Raw genomic sequence first — 23,255 nt, forward strand, 5'->3', positions numbered from 1 at the left:
CCCCCAAAAAACAAACATCTCTGCAAGATTTCCGACAAAAAGCACGGGAGTTATTATTAAGCTTCAAACGGGATGAACAAAATCGTACTCCACACACACAAACATCCATACATACAAAAATTACCCCGAATGTTTTTGCATTTCTAGACTTTCGAGGTGTCCAAAGTCCAAAAATCTTGGAGGGGATCATTTTTTGCCGGACCGTCATACTTACCTCTGTTATAACAGCCGGGAAAGTAAAAAAGTAAAGTCGGTTTTAAAAAGAATTTAATTTTGTGGGTGCGACAACAATCACAGGCAGCATCTATTTCTGGAAAATTCGATTCGATGCACGCGTAGTAACACCGTTTCGGAGATTTTTAAATGGAAGATTTTGGCAAATGTATGTTGAAATTTTGCTTTGATTTGGGGAAATCGGTCATTGAAAGCTTTTCGGAAGCTTTAATAAAAAGAACGACAGCATTCAAATAGTACAAGAAATTTAAAGACCGCCGTAGACGATCCAAGATCTGGACGCTCAAAAACGGCATGACACAATGCAAAACTGTTGAAACGTTAAAGATTTAATATCAGGATCGGATAACCATGCTGAAGAAAACGTGAATGAACGAGTGATACAGACTGTATCATTCATTCATTCATTCGTGAAGAACTTGGAGTAAAAAAGAAGAGCGAGTTTGTTCCTTGGACATTTACCCAGGAGCAGAAAGAGAAACGTCAAATTCTCCAAATGGCTGAAAACGACAAGATGTGAGCGGACAAAGTGATAATCGACCAGCAAAAACTTGGGTCTACGAATCGATTCGGAACAAAACGCCAATCAACACCTATAGTCGTGGTCGCGAGTTTCCCTTTGAAAGTACTCCTAGAAGTCATCACTTTGACAGATCGACCACGTGTTGCATTGCCTTATTGGAATATGTTATTGCAACTCAACCAGCATACTGCCCATTCAATTCTCTTTTGGCCAAAAATAACACCTCGGCCGCCCATTCTCCAGACTTCGCCATTGTTTTCTTTCCCAAAATTAAAGATGACGCTAAAAGGTAAAAGATTCGATACAAAGGAGACAATCAAAAATCGCTGGAAGTTTTGAGAAGGCAGCAAAAGAATTTTTTTTGCGAGTTTCCAGAAATGAGAAAAAGACGAAGGCATTGTTTAGAAACAAGAGGATCCTATTTCATAAACTATCAATATATGTATATATTTTGTCATTTATATTAATAAAGTTGTGTACACAATCGGAAACGTTTCAATTATACATTATACCATCTGATAAAGTAATTTATGGTTATCTTTTCGAGATGTTTCAGAAGTGTGTCTGTTGTTTTATTTACTTTTTCTATTGCTAGACAGCCAATGATAGTTTTTAAAGTTATCCAATATTTTATGTTGACTTATGGATTATTATTTACATCCTTTTTTTTAAAATTAACAAATAAAACCCATTTCACATCATAACAAACATTTAATAAATTTTGGTAGATAAAAATCTTGTACATTTTTGCAAAACACACAATTTTTCAAAATATATATCTATATAAATATATACATATATATTTTTTTTTTACTGTATTATTTTCATTTAACCCAGTTTATTATGGTATTCACAGAAATGAAACATTTAAGTACCTAAATATATTTAGAGCTTTGAATTATAAAAAGTGTATCCTTCCGAAATTTATCATTCTTATCACAGTTTCATTTTTTTACAATCGTTTGCACATTAAATGTTGCATTTGATTGTCAAATTGTACATTTATTATATACAAGTGTTTGTCTCTGGTAAGTTAATCAACAATTGTTAATGTTTGATTTTGGCAAATTCTTGATCTTTTCTTTTATATGTACAAAGATTTTATCTAAAATCGGGAATCGTTTCTTTAAAAAATTTGTTTTAAAAAATATTGATATAAAATTAATTACATCTTATTGTGATGAGTATTATCTACAAATTAGTATGCTTTAGTTTGGTGTTATAGTTTTGTTTCGTGGAGCTGTCCCAGGGCCGAATTTCTGAACGTTTGCGGGTAAGGATGAAAGCGAATGTGTGCCGTGACTCTGCTGCTCGAGAAGACGATGTCTTCGTCGTTTTCGTCCGCGGAATCGACGTCGCCGTCGCTCGAATTGTTCGACGTTATGAAATGCTCTGTCCTTATCGCCTTTCTTGTCTTGGGACGGCGATAGTAACGGAATTCCCTGGGAAGAGTGTACGATCTCGGAAGAGATATTTGGCTGTCCAGATCCGAAGGAATACGATATGATTTATACATAGCACCGTGTTGATCTTGAGATCCTTCTTTTTTGTTTCTATTACGAGCACAACCTTTACTTCTAGATACGCCCGACATGTTACTGTTACTAGATAAGTCGGAGGCTTGGTGGAAACTTATTCGAGGTACGACCGAATATAAAGCACGAGGTTCTTGATATTCGTAGTAAATTCGACTGTTGTCGATTAAATTAGGCAGAAGTAATATTTCTGGTGTTTGCGATCTCTGTTTTGCTTTTAATCGAATACCAGTTGTAGCTAATGGACTGATTATAGACTGGTATGGGAGATGGGACTGAATTCCGCTAGATGGAGATTCTGGACGTAACCAAGGTTGCTTCTTTGACTGTGGAACGGGTTGCCTGAGTGTTCCTTGTTCGCTAATTTCTAATGGGCGAGGCCTCTTTAATTTTCCCTGTTTGATTTCCTCTTCAATTTCTTTTAATTCTTGAAGCTGCTGTTGTTTTTTCTCTTGTAATTTCTGTTGAATGTTCACTCGAGATCCCACGCTACTTTCGTGATCGCTTCCCCCGGATTTTGGTGACGTTTTCTTCCAAAAAGCATTGGACGTTTTACCATTACTTGCTAAAGATGTTACTGGAGGCGGTGGGGGTACAAATGTAGACGGTTTCTTCTTCTTTCTCTTAAGAGCAGGATTTAAACGACAGTTGAAAACACCTGGAATATTAGTCACACCATTCTGAAGAGCATTGGCAGTGTGAAAAATGGCACTGTTACGAGTTTTGTACACAGTTTTGTGATTTCCGCCAGCTGTATCGCTAGCCGAAGGTTCGCTGATATAATATGAACTAGTCCTACCCGAATGATTGGCACAAGAACCTGTCGGACAAACTGAACAGTCGGAACCCGGATTAGAAGCAACGGCTACGTTATGTTTTAATCGTCTGATATGAAAGAAGTAATAATATAATATCATAAATATAATTCCCAAAACAAATCCACCCCATACTATTCCAATAACAGGATAATGAAACCATTTAACTTCACCTCTTAATCCAACCCATATGGCCATCAACAAAGAATTTTCTAAAAACATTGTTATATAAAATGCCATCATCTTCTGTCTTGCATTTACTTCTTGTAAATTTATATAGCAAAATATATATACATATGCTATAAGCATTGAGAATCCAGTTTTTTTTAAACGTGATATATTTTCTCCATGAAAAACATTTTTTGGTGACATCAACCATAACAACATGCTTATCCAATGAAGACCAATAACAACACAAACCCAATAATTGTACAATGTGGCATAGACTGTAAGCGCAACCACTCGTGACGACACCGTTCCTAATCTCCAAAAAAACTGAAATATCACACCCAACCAAGTGAGAATCAATCGATGTATATTTCTCCTCCGTACATTCTTATTGAAGGAAGCTAATGCCCAACACACACTGAACAAACTCAATCCAGTCGAAACGATATTCAGATCGGAGAGGCTATTTGCAGACGGTTTAAGCCAGATGAGATAAAGTTGTATGAGAAGCATTGGCGCAGCTTCGCAAAAGGCGTGAATCAGTCTCAGCATACATAGATCGCGGACTTCGTTCTTAACACGTGCCAGGTCCACCGGTATGAACAGTTTAAAGTATCTCCACAGAACACCACATTGTAAAATATGAATTATAATTATAAATGATAATCTGCAATCTTTCCTGCTGTTCTGTTTCAGGTACCATTTTGTCGACATGAGCTGACTAATAAATAGCGATGCCAAAATGCACGACAGAGCCAGGATAAACCAAACTATCCGGCTGTGTACGTAGAGTGTATACACCGTAACTACATCAAATACAATATCACAGAAGTATGAGGCGAGCGATATGATGTTGAACAGCACATCACATAATGGAAGAAATTCTTGAGCCATAGTAATTTTTTACAGCACTTATGCTGCAAATAGTTACCATTTGGATATTTTTCCACATTGGTTGATTCCTGGTTATTTTTGATGTTTAAAAATCAGTTGGAAAGCAAACCAGAATTCCATTTACATCCTCTTTTGCAGCATATTACTTAGTTGAGTTTTTATATCCTGAAAATAACAATTATTTATTAATATTTATTATCAAATTAACCATTTCTCTATATTTATAAAACAATATAATAATTTTTATAATTAGAGTTTATTTCTTTAGAAAATAGGACAAGACAATCAACAGGCAATTTTTATATTATATTTGGTATGTCATAATTACTGTACAGAATAATCTTTACTGAATTAAATAATTCAATTCTGAATTCACATCAACAATTACATACATAGCAGGTTGCTAATGCTGCATAGTTATATGTATATGTACCAATGTGATATATATATCACATTGGTACATATACACATATATAATTATATTACAAACACATGCAAGATACAATATCAGCAACTTATGTAAAAATTTATTCACTTCAGAAACAGTACTGAATCATGTTTCTGCTTATCTTTGCCACAACTGAAGATGAACAGTTGACTGAAGGAAACAATACAAGAAATAATACCATTGTAAATAAATTTTATACCATTGGTATTATTTCTTGTATTGTTTGCATTAACTAAAATGTTCAGCATGTTACGTTAATGCAAGATGCGAATATTAAAAATGTAATATTAATGTAATATTAAAAAAGAGATTATTAGTACAGATTCATTCACATCTTTCATTATTTTTTCTGATTGTTTCAGAAATTTTCTTAATGACACAACCAAAAAAGTAACATAGTATTTCTTATAAATATAAATCTAATGGATTTTCTTATAACAGAAGTCAATTAACTTGTACAAACTAATCAAACAAATTTTGCTCTCAATATTTTCAACAAAATGTTTTGTACAGAGATTCAGAGAGAATTAAAAATAAGTGTTTTGAATTCATCATCACCATATTTTGAAATGCTATAAAATGCACGTAACACATCATTAGATAACAAAACATTTCGGATAACTGACACAGTTTACTCGGTGTTTTCCAAACTCATCAGATACCACCTCCTTTTAGTGCATATATGTATTTCTTTAATGCCCCCATAAAAATCAGTCAAAAATTATACATTGAGAAATAAACTTTAATTTAAGCATTTATTTTATAAATAAAAAATAATTGTCTAGAAATATTTTAAAGCACTTTATTAATTATTCTAGTCTTAGGTCTCAAAACTGATTTTACAAATGTATTTGTTTGAAGTTAAATAGTAAATTTTTTTATTTCAGAATGAATATTTATTCTCATCTTCCAATGCTCCTACTGCCCCTTGCTTTCCCACACTCCCAGACTGCTTATTTGTCTTCCAGCACTCCCAGGAGAATAGTGTCCACTTTAGGAATTACTGCTTTAGTCTAATAGTTTTTTTTTTTTTTTACAAGAGTGTAAGCAATTGAAATATTACACACGCGCAACCTGTTACATAATCTTAAAGAAAACTTTCACAATCTTCTTTATCCAGCAACAGGCTTTTTAAGCTTACTTCATTGCTATAAAAGATTATCTTTTTAGCACATTGCAATCGACACAGCAACAGATTTTTACAAGGAAGACAAAGTGACAGAAAGCTTAAAGAAAAATTTCTTTTAAAAATACTTTATGTAAACAGTTGCGTGAAGATTTTTAACTAGTTGAGAAATTAGATAAATTAAAGGATATTTATTGCAAATGATACAATAAGTTATTGAAAGCAATTATTGTTGTTTTCTTTTGATTTTATTAAGATGACAGCTTAGAATATTTTTATTGTTTGAAATTTATTTAATGAAAAAATAAAAAGTCATATTTAGAAGTGGAATAAAATAATTTTACTTTTGTTTTAATCTCATATTAGTTTATTAAGTATTAATAATTTTCTAAGTAATGTATTTCAAAGTGCTTAGTCTTTTTGTGTGATATGAATTTAACTTCTAACATTTTTTCTGTGATATTATATGTCAGATTTTTGCATGTTTATTACAAATATTTTTCGTGTTTAATTTTAGTTCTTTAGTGTCGAGTTTCAAGAGTTATAGAAATTGCTAGAGAATCCATACAATACGTGACTTACCTTATTTTAATAGCGCTGTGCCATAAGAGTCAAAACACTGCATTTGATTAGCAGACTTTTAAATTCCTTGCTATTCATAGTACTATATTCTTCTTTATAATACATTTTTTAAAACAAATAATCATCATCCAGCACAATTTAAGAAAATGCACTTTCATACTTAATGCATATCTCTATTCCTAATTTTTTAATGCGTCGATGCATTGTCATTTATTTCTCGTTAAACGTAACCTAACGTTAACGATACTTTCGTTTTTATAACAAAGTCTCGTCTAACTTCTAAACAAGCAAATTCTTTTCGTAAAGTATGTAGCAAAGTCTAATTAGAAATAATTTCACTCATTCCAATGCATTTCTTTGAGAATGCACGGTTTGGACAATGGTAATTGGTTTGTTTACTTAATGGCGCTCGAGAATACGGCGGATGGCAAATCAATACATAAAACGAAACCCAAATAAAACTGAAATAGATAAATAATAATTTAAAAGCAATATGCTTTGGGCAAATGTGTAATTGTTAATATGTTTTTTGAATCATTTTTAGTTTTTTAACAAAATTTATTTATTTATACTAAATTAAGCATAATTAATGATAAATAATTGTCACACTCCTTACGGACGAGTTATATTTTTGTAATTCGGTCCAATTTTTGCACAATTATAGTTCGGATCAAATCGGACTCGCCGTCCGTCAAAGTAAAGAGCGCCCGTGCCGATCCGAAGCAATTTCGTTCGTTTCTCCGCCGAACGTCCCGGCCAAGAAGAAAAGAAATTGCCGTTTAATTTTTAAAACACGTCAGAAAGGACTGTAGGCAAATTCGACACTCTTCTCGTTAAGTACAATCCCACCGATCCGAACGACTCCATAAAATTACCAGTTTAGATCGGCAAGAGTGCACCACGGGAGAATGTCGAGTTTATGTCTAATTTTTAAATCCGTCATCGTCGTAATCGACGATACGATTCTATTACAAGTTCCCCCGACAGAGTAACACAATTTCTTCAATCAAATTACGTTCTAAATACTCAATAACAATTTTTATTAATATAATAATGGTACAGAAGCACATCTGTTCCAGGTTTTAACCTCCTAATAAAATCTAGGCCTAAATATATCATTAAATTAAGTCAAATTGGTTACCTATAGGGAAATAAGGTAATAAACACTCACCCGAAAGGCAGAAAGTCGTATTTCTTCGATATCGGCAGTCGATTCCTCGCCACACCGCATTAAATCATCCAAACACTTAGAAATTCTACGAACGACGAAGCCATTTGTGACCGTAAAACAACAGAAATAAATATTTCCAGATATAGAAGGTCATTTGTTCTGTCGAATAACCACAAACCATGTGTGACCAGGTCTTAACCCAACGTAACCGAAACTAATGCAATAATAAAAGCGAAGACATCCTATACGGCCCCGACTTAAATAACAGAGGCGATTTTTTGAATTAATTTAAACCATAATTACAATTTAAGGGTGTATACTAACGTCGCTCCCCCTCTTCACATTTTGTAGCATGGGCGTAACGCATTCATCACATTGTTACGTTGCGAAAACGGCGCTCTTCGACGCGACGGCAAGTATTTTGATTAGAGAAAAAGGCACTCGCTCCGTCTACCAACTCCATCGCCATTTTCTTTCATCATTAAAAATGGAAGCACCACTATTAACGCATTTTATTGGTCGAATCCGTCGACGTCATTGGAGAAAATGGTTATTATTAGTCAAAAGACGAGAACCACGAAACCCGGCAGCTAATGAGAGATCGGTTATTTTCGATGCCCGATCGGAATGTTCGGAATGTGGATGTTAGCGGTGGTTTCTCTAGACGAACGTGATTGGCTCGGCGCAACCATGTGATTGTCAGTAGAAAGGAACGATTTCGTGCCGACAAGAATGTTTGGTATGTTGTTTTCGTAACGGAGGTTTTGTTTTCTCCAGTAAACCTCTGTTTCGTTATTGTATATCAATATGTCCCCCAATTATTCCAATTATTAATACAGAGGAAACGCAAGAGAAAGCTATGCTTTTATAATGTTTTATGTACATACCTCTCTCGAGATTTTCAAGTATCACATTTATATAGATTAAGTCTGGCTTATAAAAATTTCTTACGCCGAGTTAAAGAATTAATAATTCTTTAAAACATTAAATAATTTATCTACCGCAGTGACGATTTTAAGCTTAGGCGGCCTAGGCTTTTTCCCAGGGCCTCCAACACGCATTAATGTAAGCCATTCGGTGCTAATTAACTTCTTTCAACTCGTGATTCTATTTAGTACAGGCACGAGCCTAGATTCTGTATGGGATGTGTTAATTTAAACAAACGTAATCGAAGGGCACAATCCAATACCGATTAACGTAAGAATTCGGGTTAAATCTCCGAAAACGCTCTAAATTTATAAATTTAATCGGAAATGAAAACGGCAAATAATAATTTATTGGTGTAACAACAAATACACCGTGTATGTGTCCGGGCAAATCGAATAAAACAAATTTCCGATCTGTGAAACTGTGTCGCAGTATCCCTAACGCCAGTCTAAGTCCTGCTAATAGAAAATACGTACTAGTAGACGGAAATAATATTATAATAAATTAAGGACATTGAGGCATATTAATTTAATTTCATTTAACAACAAATACATTTCGAATTTACTATATTAATAAGTACTTTGTAATAATAAGTAAGAATTTTGATTTGAATTATATATATGCACATATGAATTATATTATAAATATAGTATTTTGAATTAATTAATAAGTTTATTTGATGTCAAACAGAATGGCCACGCCTCTGAGTATCCAATGATCGGGGTCACGTAGTGTGTTCAAGAATAACGAAGTTACGGAAGAATAACGAAGTCTGATCGGTACGACATAATCGTTTATATACAGGGCATTCGTACACTTGGTTCTCTTCTTTTCTGGCGAATCTACGGCGTAGATATGAATTATGGGTAGCTGCGAGAACAACTGTTTTGACAAAGATTCCGTTAGATTTGAAGATTTAATGTCCCACGCTGCACCTTCCAGATATAATCCGTGTACGTAAACACCGTCCTACGTTAAACGTTTAATTATTTATGGCGTAAATTAACTAAAATTATTGTTATTTTTTGGTACCTTTGCCGTGAGCTGAAGCCGGGCACCGTCTTTAAAGTTTTTCAAAATGTCCTTATCCAGTATGACGGAATCCAAAGGCCACTTACGACTGTGACTTGTCTCCTGTCTCGTTGCAGTGAGAAATCCTAGAAGAATAAATTAGTAAATACAATTAATCTGCACGTATGGTTTCGGCTGCCATTTTGGGCATCCGTACCGTACGTGTTTTTTTTTTTTTTTTTGGTTGGGGAGGCAGAAACATTGGCCCGCTGTTCCGGAGGATCCGATTTCGAGACCGGGTCTACTTAGAAACTTGTGCTCGAACAGCCCCGGAAACGTTAGCCCTCTGGCCATTCGACCGTCCTCGACCTGGGCTAGCCGAACCAAAGGACACGAATACAGTAATACCTCGGTTTTCGTTAACTTCGGTTATCGTCGGTTTTGGTTTTCGTCGAATTTTTGGCGAAAAATTTATCTCGGATTTCGTCGGCGTACCCGTGACCTCGCTGCTAATTTTGCGAAAACAAAGGGCGACCCACGCATTTTCCGGTTCAGTGTGTCGTTATTTCTCGTTGCGTGAGCATTAGCCCGCGATGGCCTACCATTGGCCAACGTTTCCGTTCCCGGAACACTGGGAGTTAGGTCGTGGGTTCGCGCTTGGCCAGGACGGGCTGGTCACGTGGAGTTTTCCGGGTTTTCTCCACGTCTGTAACGCCCGAATAGCGGCCAGTTACCCTTAAACGGACCTCCCGGAAGGCATTATTCCCCGCGATACGGCCATGATAAACGCATACAACTACTATTACGCGACAATTGCGTCCCACTTTAAGACAGGGCGATTTATATTACTTTCTTATTACTTTTAGTATTTAACACTATATTAATTCTCTATAAAATGTGTTTTTGGTATGTATTTTGGAGTGTCTAGAGCGAATTAATTGGATTTGCATCGATTCGTACGAAAATAATTGCCTGGGTTTTCGTCGGTTTCGGATTTCGCCGATTGTTTTTGGACGGATTATCGACGAAAACCGAGGTATCACTGTAAAGGCATTTTAATGCCTTTATTCGTGTCCTTTGGTTCGGCGGCCGGAGTTTAAAAACAGTACAATATGGCATGGAAAGAGTTTGAGTCGATGTTCTGTTTGAGTTTGAAATGAATGTCTAACATGTATACTAATTTTCATTGATGATTTTTACCATCCAAAAATGATAACTCTCGTGTTAAAAATAAACTGTAATACAAACCTCGAGGATTGAAGAACCCACTCATCCAAAAGATATTTGGTCTGGAAGCAAATAACCATTGAGATAATTGTTTGTTTCGATCCAACAATTCGGTAAATCAAAATCCTAAAGTTTCTTCCCAAGCTATCTTAACCCAGACGGTTGGTACTCTTGAATCGTATATTCTATCCGGTGCATCTCTTAAATTCTACAATTGTGATAATTTAATTAGAAATTTAAAATTTGTCAAAAGAAAAAATTCTGACATACTTCATTTATTATTCATTGCCAAGTGGAGATCGTGAAGCGTGTTTCTGAACTAATGTTAGAACTCTCTGCATTCGATCGATCTCTTGTCTCAAAAATATGTTCATGGAAAGCATTGGACCCATTCTTTGAAGACGTACTTTCACCTATGGTTTATAAACAATATGATAGTAAGTCTAACAAGTAAGCCCAGAGTGAGGCAAAAATCAGTTAGCCAAATTGTAAGAGTGACCGAATAACACAGACCAGCTTTACCCATTCTCAAAATACTCTTAAAAGAACATATTTTGGTTAACCGAGTTTTGGCCATCTTATATAAAGATAAATTAGATTTATTTCATATTTACTATATGTGGATCGTAATCAGATGGTAATTTATCCAACATTTCCTTTGCTATTCTATAAACAACACTCTCTCTCGTTTCTTCTTCACTACTACTAACATCCTTTGGTTGTATGGATAAAATAGTATTCAGTATATCTTTTGTGATATTGGACTGATATCTATAAATTAAAATTTCAAACATTCTGTTTTCATTATCCTTATTATTATATCAATAAAAAAATAATAAAATAAATTTTGGAAAAATATGAGGGCAGTTCAACTGTCCCGAATTTCAGTAGTGGCGATGGAACTGTATAAGTTACATAGTCCCAATTTATGTTTATTTCTCTAGATACTCTCCCTCCACGTGTTGACATTTCTTCCATCGTTTTGAATGATACTATGTCCGCAGAATAGATGTTGAAGCAAACTCTAAGTCAAAGAATTAAGCCAGAATGACGACGTCAGAGAGAATTTGACATTCTGGATGAATCCCGTCTCCCAAGCTTTCTTCGAAGACCCAAAAAGAAGGTAATAATTGCACGGTGACAGATCCATAATTTCCCAACAAAGTCTGTTAAAAGCAACCAGGGCCGGATTTACATAAGGGCATTTGGAGCCTGTGCCCAGGGCCCCCACAAAACTAAAAAAAAAAAATATGTTTAAACAATTTTTTTCTATTACCGCGACAGCCTAGTGTGGCCTAATCATGAGGGCCACAGGCAGAAAAAACCAAACCCGGGAAAAAACTTATGAAACATCGGAAAACTTCGGGAAAAAATTTCACATAGGTATTTTTCAGTTAAATTAAAATAATTAGTTTTACACATTAAAATATATGTATGTTTACAATAACCTTATTTTTAAATGAAATTTACAACTTCCTAGTTGAAATCTAATCGAAAGTACAGTATTTTGTGGAAACTTTCTAAATCATCAAATTTGCCTACTCTTAAAGGGGGGACCCCCAGCGAATTTGTGCCCAGGGCCCCTGGATTGGTAAATCCGGCCCTGAAAGCACCCATCCCGCGCAGGCGTAACAGAGAATAACTGCTTGGATAAAAACCCGTTAAAACCTTCAGCACAAACAGCCCGTAGAAAAATAAAAGCTCCTCCTAAAACCAGGAATCGGCACACCGGCAAATCCGACCGCGAATTTTACTATTGATAAATGTGAAGTAAAAAATACTTTTTAATTATTATCTAAAATATTTTTTAGAAAACGGACACTTCGATAAAGTTAGATATCAAAATGATATTCATCTATAAAGGCCATTTTGGGGGATACTATAGATTACCACCTATGGAATTTCGGGTCTTTGGGTATATGTCTAAACTCGGGAGACCGAGACGAGTTCAATGATACCCTACTTTTGGACCGGAGACGAAAAATAATAAAGTTATCATACTTTTTTCCAGCGCTCGCGCGATGATAGGGAGTCGCGTCGCTCTCTCCGCTAAGTCGGCCTCGTTATCGCGATCGGGAGTCGCGTCGCTTGCCGTTAAAATTGCCTTTAGTAGACGTTTTCCCCTTTTTTTTTACTTTGTTCAAGAACTACCGTGAATCAATAACTAGTGACGTTTAGCACATGGCGGCCTGCCGGCGGCTCCCTCCGGGAGGTCAGTCGGGAGCACGAACAGTGGAACGGCCGCCATGTTCGCTGCCATAAGTAACATTAACCGAAATGGCGATCGCGCGATGATCGGAAGTCGCGTCGCTTTCTCCGCTCTCGTATCGCGTGTTTAACCCTCCGGGAGATGACCGTAGTCCGACGTCATGGTTTGCAGACTTTACCGCAAGATGGCAGTACTAGCAACTATGGTGCCGTCTTCACGAGAGCATTAAAAAAGTATGATAACTTTTTTATTTTTCGTGCCCGGTCCAAAAGTAGGGTACCGTTGGACTCGTCTCGGTCCCCTGAGTTCAAATATATATTCAAAGTCCTGAAATTCCATAGGTGGTAATCTATAGTACACCCGTCGTTTTCCATCAAAATTTTATGCGTATCGTAAGGGACGTGCTCTATACTTTCAGAAAATAGTTTTATTAATTTAAACGAATATGCTCGCGGCGCCTAGAAAGCCGATCCCTATATAATGTACCGTACGCCGGGCTCGATATGTTTTTGCTATTACCCAACCAAAATGAAGAAACATGGCGCAATAATTGACTGATAGCCAGTCAAAAAGCAATTATTTTTTTAACTCAGTATATTGATTGATCGGTTTAAAATCTGGCACTCGACATAATTTGCCAATCGAGGGAATATGCCTTCCGGGAGGTCTTTAAAGAAAAAGTGATCTTTAATTAGGCATTATCCACGCGAAAACCAGGAAAACTTCACCAGCCAGTCCGTTGGGGTCGAAGAATCCCCAGGAATTTTTCGGGGGCGGTCCGTCCGTCGCCACCCGGCCGAACCCATAATGGACTTGCTAAAAGAGGCACTCTTAGTGCTCACGGGGCGGAAAGAGTTTTTAAAAAAAGTTATGTAAATTAATTATAAAAATTGTGTATTTATGTGATGAACAGTCGTATCTGTATTAAGTATTTCCTGCAGATTTGCAGCTTTTTGCTTTAAAGTGTCGTGACGGACGCAGGTTAAATTCGCTTCAGAAAAGGCGACTCGGTCGGGAATCCAGTAATTATACGTCATTGTATGGGACATGTATCTGTTTTATAGCGATGTTTAGTGACGTATTTTTCAAAATGATATATTGAGAATCTTGCTCATTCCTAATCTCAATAAAAGTGACCATACGAAATTGGAGAGTTCTAAGGATACAATAAAACCGAATTCAAATACAATCCAATTAAGCTCATTTAAAGTGAATATTTCACAATATTACATCCAAGTTTTAATTATATCGCATTAGTAATGTATAATCTTTAAAATTTTTATCGTCAGGAATTTATTAATTTATATTAACATTCAATTTTTGATCGGTAGATGTCTCCCCAGCTGGTTGCGTCATTACTTGTAAACACGTTACGTCAGTTCACTTTAGTTCATTCAATGTATGAATTGCATTTGAGTTTTATCTCGTCGTTTTTATAAGCCCTTGTTTTTTTTGGTAATTATGTTATTTGAACTTACTTTTTATCCTATACAAAACGATCTGGTGTTAGTAAACAATGAATTTCAATTGTATTTCGAATATGCTATTCCTTCTTTTACGCCTTTTCCTATTCTATGGCGATGTTATTCAGAGGCTCGTGCACAGTTTCTAAGATGTCGCGATTTTACTGGATATTTAAAATATAAGCAGTTAATTTTTTATATATATAATTAATTCTACATTCGAAAGTTAATTCAAACATTTAAAATTCAATTTATATTTTAGAATGTTGTTTTCCAGCAATTTTTTATGTTCTGATTGTTCTGTCTGTAACAATTAATAGTTTGATATTGATCCAGTGGTGTGTTATCGTTTGGGCAATTCCGAGGCGGTCGGAGGCTTCGGGCAATTTCCCTTTAAAAGGGCAATTGCCCCCGGCCTCCGCCGGCAGGAACCCCAAACTGATCTTTCATAAGAAATGTTTTCCCCAAATATTCCCGAAGAAAAACGACCGGTAACCGGGCCCCGTAATTCAAATTTGCCCGTGCGCCCGTCGAGCTATAACGTGTCATAAATTGATCAAAAAAATAAATGTCTAATTTTTAATTATTATATTATTTATTTATAATATTATCTTTTAGTTAGCATTAATAAGAATTTATTTTTATGCTATTAGAATATAATAGGCCATTATCATTTTTTTTCTACATTTTGATTAAATTTATTATTACAGAATTTATGAGTGTTGTCGTTTTAATAAAAAGTATTCGAGCGTAGTAGTAATTTCAAAATTTGCGCTAAATCTAGTGAAAAAATACTTTTTATAACTTAAACTTATATATTCGGTTCTAATGAGGATAAAGTGTACGTAATATTTTTATTTATTTTATGAGGAAATGTATAAATTCTAGGTAATTGTTTTCTATACATTTACGACTTGATTGGTATTTTCCTATATATATATGTGTGTGTGTGTGTGTTTTTTTTAATATTAAAATAATGTGACAATTGTATTGCAGAAATATTTAGATCATAATTTAAAAAAAAAGGAAATGAAGTTTTTTTATAAATGCACATATGAATTTGAATATTTTTGAAAATGGTGCTTATGTTAATTTAATATTATTGTGTAATAAGTTAAAAATTAAATATCTTTTTATGTGATGGCCAGATGGCTGAAGTGATTACAGCATCAGCCTACCACTTTGGAGACTCAGGATTGAATTTGGGTGAGCAAGCCTAAGGATTTTTCATGGATGGCCTGTCCCAGATATGTTGGGTCTTCTTCTCCACTGCCTGATTGCCCCATTGTGGGACTGGCAGGACCCATGATGGTATATGATCCTGTAGTGCCTATAGGGAAAAAATAAAAATATTAAAAGAAAAACTCTGCTCAATCATTACTACTATAAAATGTCTGCACAAAGTTTTAGTATTTTCTGAAACAAGTAGTCACGTGTCACAATATACATGTTGAAATATGATTGGTTATTTGAAAAACATCAATATTTTGTCTATGTAGAATTCAGGAATCTTGTCTTGAAAAGAATTGTAGAATTACCATGCAATTTTTTAAATTTCAAATTACAATATTTACTTGTTATAATATTTAATGTCTCATTATTTTATAACTTTTATTATTTTTAAAATATAATTCATTTTGCTTTGATTCTTCTATATCTAATGTAAGAAAATTCTAATGACCTTCGTTACTTCTGTTTGAATAATAAACAATGTTAGTTTTCAGATTGTTTTTATTTTATTTAATATTTTAATGAAGATAATTAATCTGTCAAACAAATTTATCATTAGATAAAGATAAAAATTTTTAATTTCCATCATTATGATTATTATTATTATTTATGTGGAAAGACAATTTAGAAGAAAGTGAATATGAAATAACTTGGAAATGATTGTTTGAAGTCTTATCATCTCAGAATATAGTTTTATTTTAAAAATAACCTAATATATCTATTATTGAAAAAATTTAATTACGTATAAGTGAAACTTGTTAAATTTTTTGTATTTCTCAAATATGTAATAAACATTTATCTAAATGTAATGCTTTTATCTATCAGCAAATGCAACAAACATTAAATTAAAGTTGGTAGTTTTATCAATAAGTATTAAGATCCTATTTATACTGTATATAAAGATGGTAGTGTTTTTGTGGATTGCAAAAGTAATTTTTCAAAGAAAGTAGGTTTTTTAATATACAGTTGCAGATCTTTGTGAATTAATACATAGTCACTGTTTTCAAAGTCAATGGACTGTTTCCTTTTGGCTGAACCCATTTACGTTCCAGGTGTTGATCTGATCGTGATGTGCAGTGATAGCTGTTTGTGCCAGTTTCAAAAGATTGATCTAACTGTTATATTACCATAGCTGCTCTGTTGAATATCCAAGAGCTTATGCAAATTCATTCGTGCAGAATATTGATATTTTTGTGTAGACAAAGGAAAGTTATGTTTTTCTAGTGGATGTTTCCCTCTATTTTCACATTTTAACCAGATTGTACTATATTTATGATTTTAGCTGCATTAATTGTGTACAACATGCAGTGTTTTAACACTGTGCACACTATATGTAGGTTACTGTACTTTTGTACACTACTGTACTACTTTGCAAGCTTTTTATGAAGTTCTTATAGTTTTATTGCACTGTAGTTAAATGATATCCTTACCTGACCTTCTGTGCTATATATGCAAATTAACTTTTATATCAGTAGAAATAATTTATTATTGCATGCTGTTGAAACAAAACATTTTCTTGTTTCTTGGATCTCATCTAATCTTTTTAATTTTTATTTTACTATTATTATAAAAAGGACCATTTCTTTGTATAACTTGTTAAATGTAAATGGATAAATATTTGCTTTAATTCCTTAGATTGCTATTGTTATTTCTTACAAGTAATCTTGCAACTTTTGTTTTATTGATAATTCTTGACTTTCTTTTACTCTCTTTTTAGATTAAAAATTAGTGGTTTAAATTAATTTGCTCTGTTCATTTTTTAACTTTTATTTTTATTCTCAATATTATATTTTAGATAAATTAGCAGTACTTTTTGTGTACTTACTTTTTATGTAGTTTCGATATTAGGTTTCCGAAATATATTTAAGTTCATAAATTGGAAAAAATTTGATAAAGATGTAAAAGATGTTTTTCCCCTTCTGAGGATTATTAAAGTTATAAATAATAACAAACTTTCGCATTTATTTTCTATTATTGAAAAGCATTTTTTGTTTTTTTTAAATTATTAGTGAAGTGTTAGAATAAAATTCTGAATCATATTGTTGATACAGTATCATTTTATCTATTAAATGTCTTTAATGCTACATTTGTGTATTGACTTTACATATTTATTTTCATATTCTGAAAAATTAAAAACTCACCAAAATTTTTTCCTCTGAAAGAAAATTTAGAAATTCTGCAAAATGAAAATGATACATTTTAGTTCATATCAAGACATGTAATCAATCAGTATTTATATGAAAGAGTGATAAATAAATTCAAGAAGCATTATTATTATTATTATTATTATATGAAGATTTTTCAAGGATCCAAATATAAGTTTATAAAGATACTTAGTTTTTCTAAGCTTTCTAATATAATAAAAAACAGATTGCATTAAAAATGTCTGTTTTCAGGAAATTAATGATTATTCCTATAAATGTTTTGTTTTGTTCATAGTAGAAACATCCATTAAGAATTACAGCAGTTGTCCCAATGCCAAGCATAGTTTCTGCAAATATAGACCAGTAACTATGTCAAGATACTTTCCATATTTGTGAAGTATTCCAAGGAAATGTGATTGTTATTACATTGAAGACCTACTTGACTTATTAAATTTAATTAATTTTAACTTTTAGTTTTATAATATTTTTTCAGATATTTTGAATTTAAACATGTCTGAAAGCATTTTTATATTTTCCATTGAAATTATATATAATCTGATTTTTAGAAGATTTTTTCATGAGAGCTAAAATTTAGAATATTTCTGTTTTTTAGTGTTCTACTATACCTTAAAAATTTTAATTATGATATTTGTAATGATTAGCATAATATATCAAAAACATTGAAACTGATATATATATACATACATATATATATTTTTTTTCCTTGAAATGAGTGATTATTTCTTATTACAGAATTTTTATTTATACAGTAGAGCGTCGATAAGTGGAACCAATTGGGGACTGGGGTCCTTCCAGTTAATGATTTGTTCCAGTTTCCGACTTTGTACGAAAAAATACATTAACCTGTCCGATGTTCAAATTTTTCTCCGTCGCGTGTCGCTTCGTGTTGAATTTTCGTCGATTTTAAGCCTAACGAAAATTTTTATAATAATTATCGAGGCTATCGTATCGTTAAAAATTATTTCTGCATTTTGTACAAACAAAATAAATATATTAAAGAATATAAAAAACATGAAAATTATACTTTAGAAGTAAATTTAGTATCAAAAACATTCGATTCAGCACGACACAGTCCGACTGAAAATCGTTCCACTTTCCGGCCATTCCACTTATTGACGTTCCACTTATCGACGCTCTACTGTATTTAGATAATTGTAATATTTTATATTTTTATTTAAATAATTGAATAAGTTATAGTTTATTAATTATTAACCTATTTGCTGGATGAATTAAATTAAACTAATTTAATTATGTTAATCCATCCTAATCGTTACAAATATCATAATTATACTAAGCAAAAAGAAAATTTCTACATAAAATCTGTTTTGAAAAGATTAATATCCTAAACTATACATTAAAATTGTAAATATCTAAATTCTGTCTTATAACAAAATTTTTCCTCTTGTAAAATATTATAAATAAATAAATATACAGTAGAGCATTGATTATCCGACTTAATTGGGGACTGGGGTCGGTCGGATAACTGAAAAGTCGGATAACCGAAAAGTATGGAAAAATACATTATTAGTATAGTGTATTAGGCCTGGTTTAAATACTAGCCTCCCTTTCGTGGTCGAGCCAGTGCTGCCAGCTAAAACATGCAAAAATTTAACAAAAATAATATTAAAGTAGCCAAGACGTAACCAAATATTGTAGCGCCACATCACTGGCGGACATTTGAATTTGCCGACTAGAATGCGGTCGGTTAACCGATAAGTCGGTTAATTGGGGATCAGATAATCAATGCTCTACTGTATACATATATATATATTTAACATGTTTAGATATATATATATATCTAAAGATTTTTAGCATTTGAATTTGAACAAAAAAAAATACAAAAAAGTTAAAAAAAATCCATTCATTTTTAATGAATAATGTTATAATACAGTATAAACTCTAAATAGTGGACACCATCAGTACCGAGAAGTTTGTCTGCTATTGGGAGGTATATGCCGGCAGCCATACTGTATTTTAATGCAGTCATCATATAGTGAAGATGGATTACATAATTTGCATACATTCAAATTTGCACTAGGAATGTGAAAATACCAAAAAGTATATGTAGCATACATAATTAAAATGTATATACAGTATATTATTTATCTTTTCAGCTGTAAAACTCACATTTTAATTGAATTCTGAATAGCAAACAGATTGTATACAATACTTAATTAAATGGAACTTAAAAATTACAAGACATAAACAGTGATTAATTATTAATTCATCAAAAATGACCTGAGTGGAAGTAGCTAACAAAAAAGAAAAGTGAAATTGTTATTATGAACAGAAGGGTGGATGAAGGTTGGTTCAGACCATGAGAGTTTGAATGTCAAGTTACAAAGGTGATTTGCTAGCCACTTCAAGGGGTAAGAAATGTATTTGGTATTCTTGCATTTATAACATCATATATGATCTAAGCAACTAATAAAAGTCAATATAGTGATTTGAATACCTTTTTGTTATTGAGTAGGTGTAATTTTTCAAATAGTTTTGTTTTCTTCAATAACTGATTTATTTAAAATTACACTTTAGCCACCACAAAGCTGATAAAAAAAAATTATGTCACAAATGTGAGAAAACTGAATATTACTACACTTTAAATTGTCAGCATATTGCCTTTGTAACACAATCTTTGAACTTTCACCAAATAAATGCTGTTAAAACTTTCTTTTTCATTACTACTGTACTTTGGTTCTTGTCGAAAGCTTATTATTATTATTATTTGGTTCTTGTCGAAAGCTTAATTCCAACAATAAGACAGAAGTTTAATAACATGAGTATGTATAACAATAAATGGTGATTGACAACTTAATCAGACTAGTCTTCTCTAACAGATAAAGGATATTGTTTGACTTTTTACAATCTGCCATCCTTCTCTATTCCTATTTTAAGCCAGTCGTTATTCGATGCTTATAGTCAAAATTTGTTGTCTGAAAGAGTATTTGAACCGATTCTTTGTGTTAGTTTAAAATATTTTGTACGTAATTAATTCTTTTGGAATATTGAAGGCAGGATTGTGTGTTTTCATAAGGTAGGTTATGGACGACAGCATCCGTTATTTAGAGTGTTTGATATTTAGAGGTAAATATTATAGGTGTTCTATTTGAAGAGTTTGGAGATTGTAAAAATGTCCATTAAATAGAGGTGTCTGCTATTCGGGAGTGTCTGTTAATGGAGGTTTCACTGTATTTACATTTTAAGTATTTAATGAGTAAAATCTGAAAATCAGCTATTAGTAAATTTACATTATTATTATTTTGTTGCTATAATTGAGGGACTTTGTGGAAAAATGGCATAGTCCACAAAATGTAAAATACAAGTTAACAAATTTGGATTTGTGCATCAAGAAACTTTTTCTAATAAACTTTTGTGATTCAGTTGCATGTCTTACAGGTTGTATATCCTTATTAATAAAACATTGTATATTAACGTGTTAGTGAATTTAAACATAAAACCTGCAGTTTTTCAAACTTCCTAATGTGGCATATGCCATTTTTCCAGCAACCTCTTAATTCTTTTAGTTATTGCATTTCATTCTCAAAACAATTATAAATTTTTATATAGTTTTAATAAAATGTTTTATTGAATTTATGATATTTTTTCCTTGTAATTTTTTGACTTTTTGTTGAAATTCATTTGTATTTTTAAATTCTCTTTAATATTTAGCATTAAATTTATTATAGTGATGAAAATTAATATTAGATATAAGAAAGTAATTCACATATTTTAATATTTTCTTTTATTACATTAAATGATGATTTAAATTCATTGTTATTTGAAAACTAACTAAATATATCAGTAAGTAAATATAATTCTAACTGTCCAAAATAAAAATTGGTATACATTGGCTCCACTAAACGTTCCATCCAACAGAGAGTCAAGGAGCACAGATACGATATAAACCATGCTCGTTGCACCACCGCCTTATCCACCTACGCCACCGATCCAGAAGTCCTTGTGGACCTATCCAACGCCAGGCTGATAAATAGAGCCTTTCAAATGGAGGACATCAGGGCCCTCGAAGCCCTGGAAATATACAGGGCCGGCCGAGTAGGAAAATGCATAAACTTTAAAGACGGCAACGCCCTTTCATACGCATGGCGTTACGTATGCGAAGAATACGAAAACGGCAATGCCACATATCGCATGCGTATATTCAAAATTAGATTCGAATATATTCTAAAAGTTCCTCGAGGATTAATTCAAATAATCTGGAAGCCAATTCTCGTTTGTTCTTTTGTTCGATTAACCTGAAGCAGACCTCGAGTGAGGCCGAAAACGTTTGTTGTTGGACAGTAAAAGAAGTACCGGATACAAAGGTTAGAAAAGAGGTTACGGATTAAATAAACCGGTAGTCAGACTAGTAGATTGGGTAATAAAATAGTTTCATAATTAATGAATAAACCAAATTGTTTCAAAAAAATGATGTAAAAGCACAGCATAGCATGTGCGTATATTTTTTTCCTTAGTTATTTAATCATTCAATTGAAATTAAATATTTTTATGGTGGTTAATTAAAATTTTATATTAAAATTATAATTATACATTACAACGATTTATATGTTAATTTTATATCATATTAGAAACTTATTATATTCAATTAATTCTTCAATGATGATTTATTTAAAACAAAAACAGAAAGCAAACTGTATTAATAACATCAATTTCAGTATAATTACACACACCATTATAATAAAATCAATGTTAATTATACAGTTTACTTTTTGTTTTTGTTTTAAATGAAATGACCATTGAAGAATTGATTGAATATATAAATTTAGACATGATATTACATCTTGACCGGAAGTAATCGGACATATTAAACCTTAGCAGGAATTTTAAAAAATTTTATTAATAAATTATTATTAAACTTTTAACATATATTCTATGGAAACAACAGTTTAAAAATATAACATTATCATTTATCTAAAAAGGAAACCAGTATTACAGTAAATGTAAGAATAAGCATTGTAAAGACTAATAAATTGGACAATTTCCCAAATATTTGTTAACTGTCTATCTGGATATTGATGATATTGATATCTACTCATTTTGATGATAATTGTAAAATCTAATATCTAATTTCTAGAAATAATATCACCCTAAAATGGTCTAACAGCAGATATAAAAATGCATTATGAAACAAGCTTATAATGTGTTGAGTTAAAAATATACATACAACAGATATCCACCAAAGCCGAATTATCGGGCTAGAGTCGACTATAACAAATAAATAATTAATATGACAATTTGGCACTAGAGCTTGGTGTTAGGCGCCATCTCTTACTAAACTTAATAATTATAATTAAATTAAATAAATAATTTTAATAATTTGGAACTGGAGGAAAAGAAATCGGCCCGAAGCGGGACTCGAACCCGCAACTTCTGCTATCCGTGCAGACAGCTTTGTATCGGGTTAGTCGTTATTTATTTATATATACAACAGATATTCTTGCAGTTTGTTAGCAGTCTTCACAAATCTGGCTGTGAATAAAATTTGTGGGAAATGAATGCTAATGTGAAA

General features: G+C 32.6%; 3 protein-coding genes and 1 long non-coding RNA gene across 4 annotated transcripts in view; 2 read left to right on the forward strand and 2 right to left on the reverse strand.

The window, feature by feature from the left end:
- Nucleotides 1-1,462: 1,462 nt before the first annotated feature.
- LOC136974383 (uncharacterized) lies at nucleotides 1,463-8,283 on the reverse strand. Its single transcript, XM_067269239.1, has 2 exons — nucleotides 7,497-8,283; nucleotides 1,463-4,334 (listed from the first exon to the last, which is right to left on the reverse strand). The coding sequence occupies exon 2, from the start codon at nucleotides 4,167-4,169 to the stop codon at nucleotides 1,977-1,979; it is 2,193 nt and encodes a 730-aa protein (XP_067125340.1). The 5' UTR covers nucleotides 4,170-4,334; nucleotides 7,497-8,283; the 3' UTR covers nucleotides 1,463-1,976.
- LOC136974398 (uncharacterized) lies at nucleotides 8,131-9,610 on the forward strand. The gene is made up of 2 exons (XR_010880632.1): nucleotides 8,131-8,235; nucleotides 9,114-9,610. It is a non-coding gene; the product is annotated as an uncharacterized lncRNA (long non-coding RNA).
- On the reverse strand, nucleotides 9,074-10,859 carry LOC136974395 (dynein axonemal heavy chain 8-like). The gene is made up of 3 exons (XM_067269257.1): nucleotides 10,683-10,859; nucleotides 9,456-9,580; nucleotides 9,074-9,392 (listed from the first exon to the last, which is right to left on the reverse strand). Exons 1-3 carry the CDS (start codon nucleotides 10,705-10,707, stop codon nucleotides 9,096-9,098), a joined length of 447 nt encoding a protein of 148 aa, XP_067125358.1. The 5' UTR covers nucleotides 10,708-10,859; the 3' UTR covers nucleotides 9,074-9,095.
- Nucleotides 10,860-14,208: 3,349 nt separating this feature from the next.
- Kaz (Katazuke) overlaps nucleotides 14,209-23,255 on the forward strand; it is a 37,310-nt gene continuing 28,263 nt past the window's right edge. Inside the window, exon 1 of the mRNA XM_067269228.1 lies at nucleotides 14,209-14,325. The gene's annotated coding sequence lies outside the window, so the exon portion shown is untranslated. The remainder of the gene's footprint in view (nucleotides 14,326-23,255) is intronic.

Source organism: Centruroides vittatus, unplaced genomic scaffold (genome assembly GCF_030686945.1).
Source record: "Centruroides vittatus isolate TY-2023 unplaced genomic scaffold, ASM3068694v2 contig_349, whole genome shotgun sequence".
Lineage (NCBI taxonomy): Eukaryota > Metazoa > Arthropoda > Arachnida > Scorpiones > Buthidae > Centruroides > Centruroides vittatus.

Excerpts from the sequence above, each read along its gene's own strand:
- LOC136974383 (XM_067269239.1), bottom strand. The coding sequence starts at position 4,169 with ATGGCTCAAGAATTTCTTCCATTATGTGATGTGCTGTTCAACATCATA.
- LOC136974395 (XM_067269257.1), bottom strand. The coding sequence starts at position 10,707 with ATGAGTGGGTTCTTCAATCCTCGAG. Across the intron at positions 9,581-10,682 it reads TGGGTTCTTCAATCCTCGAG|GATTTCTCACTGCAACGAGA; the intron begins GTTTGTATTACA and ends TTATTCTTCTAG. Across the intron at positions 9,393-9,455 it reads GGCTTCAGCTCACGGCAAAG|GACGGTGTTTACGTACACGG; the intron begins GTACCAAAAAAT and ends CGTTTAACGTAG.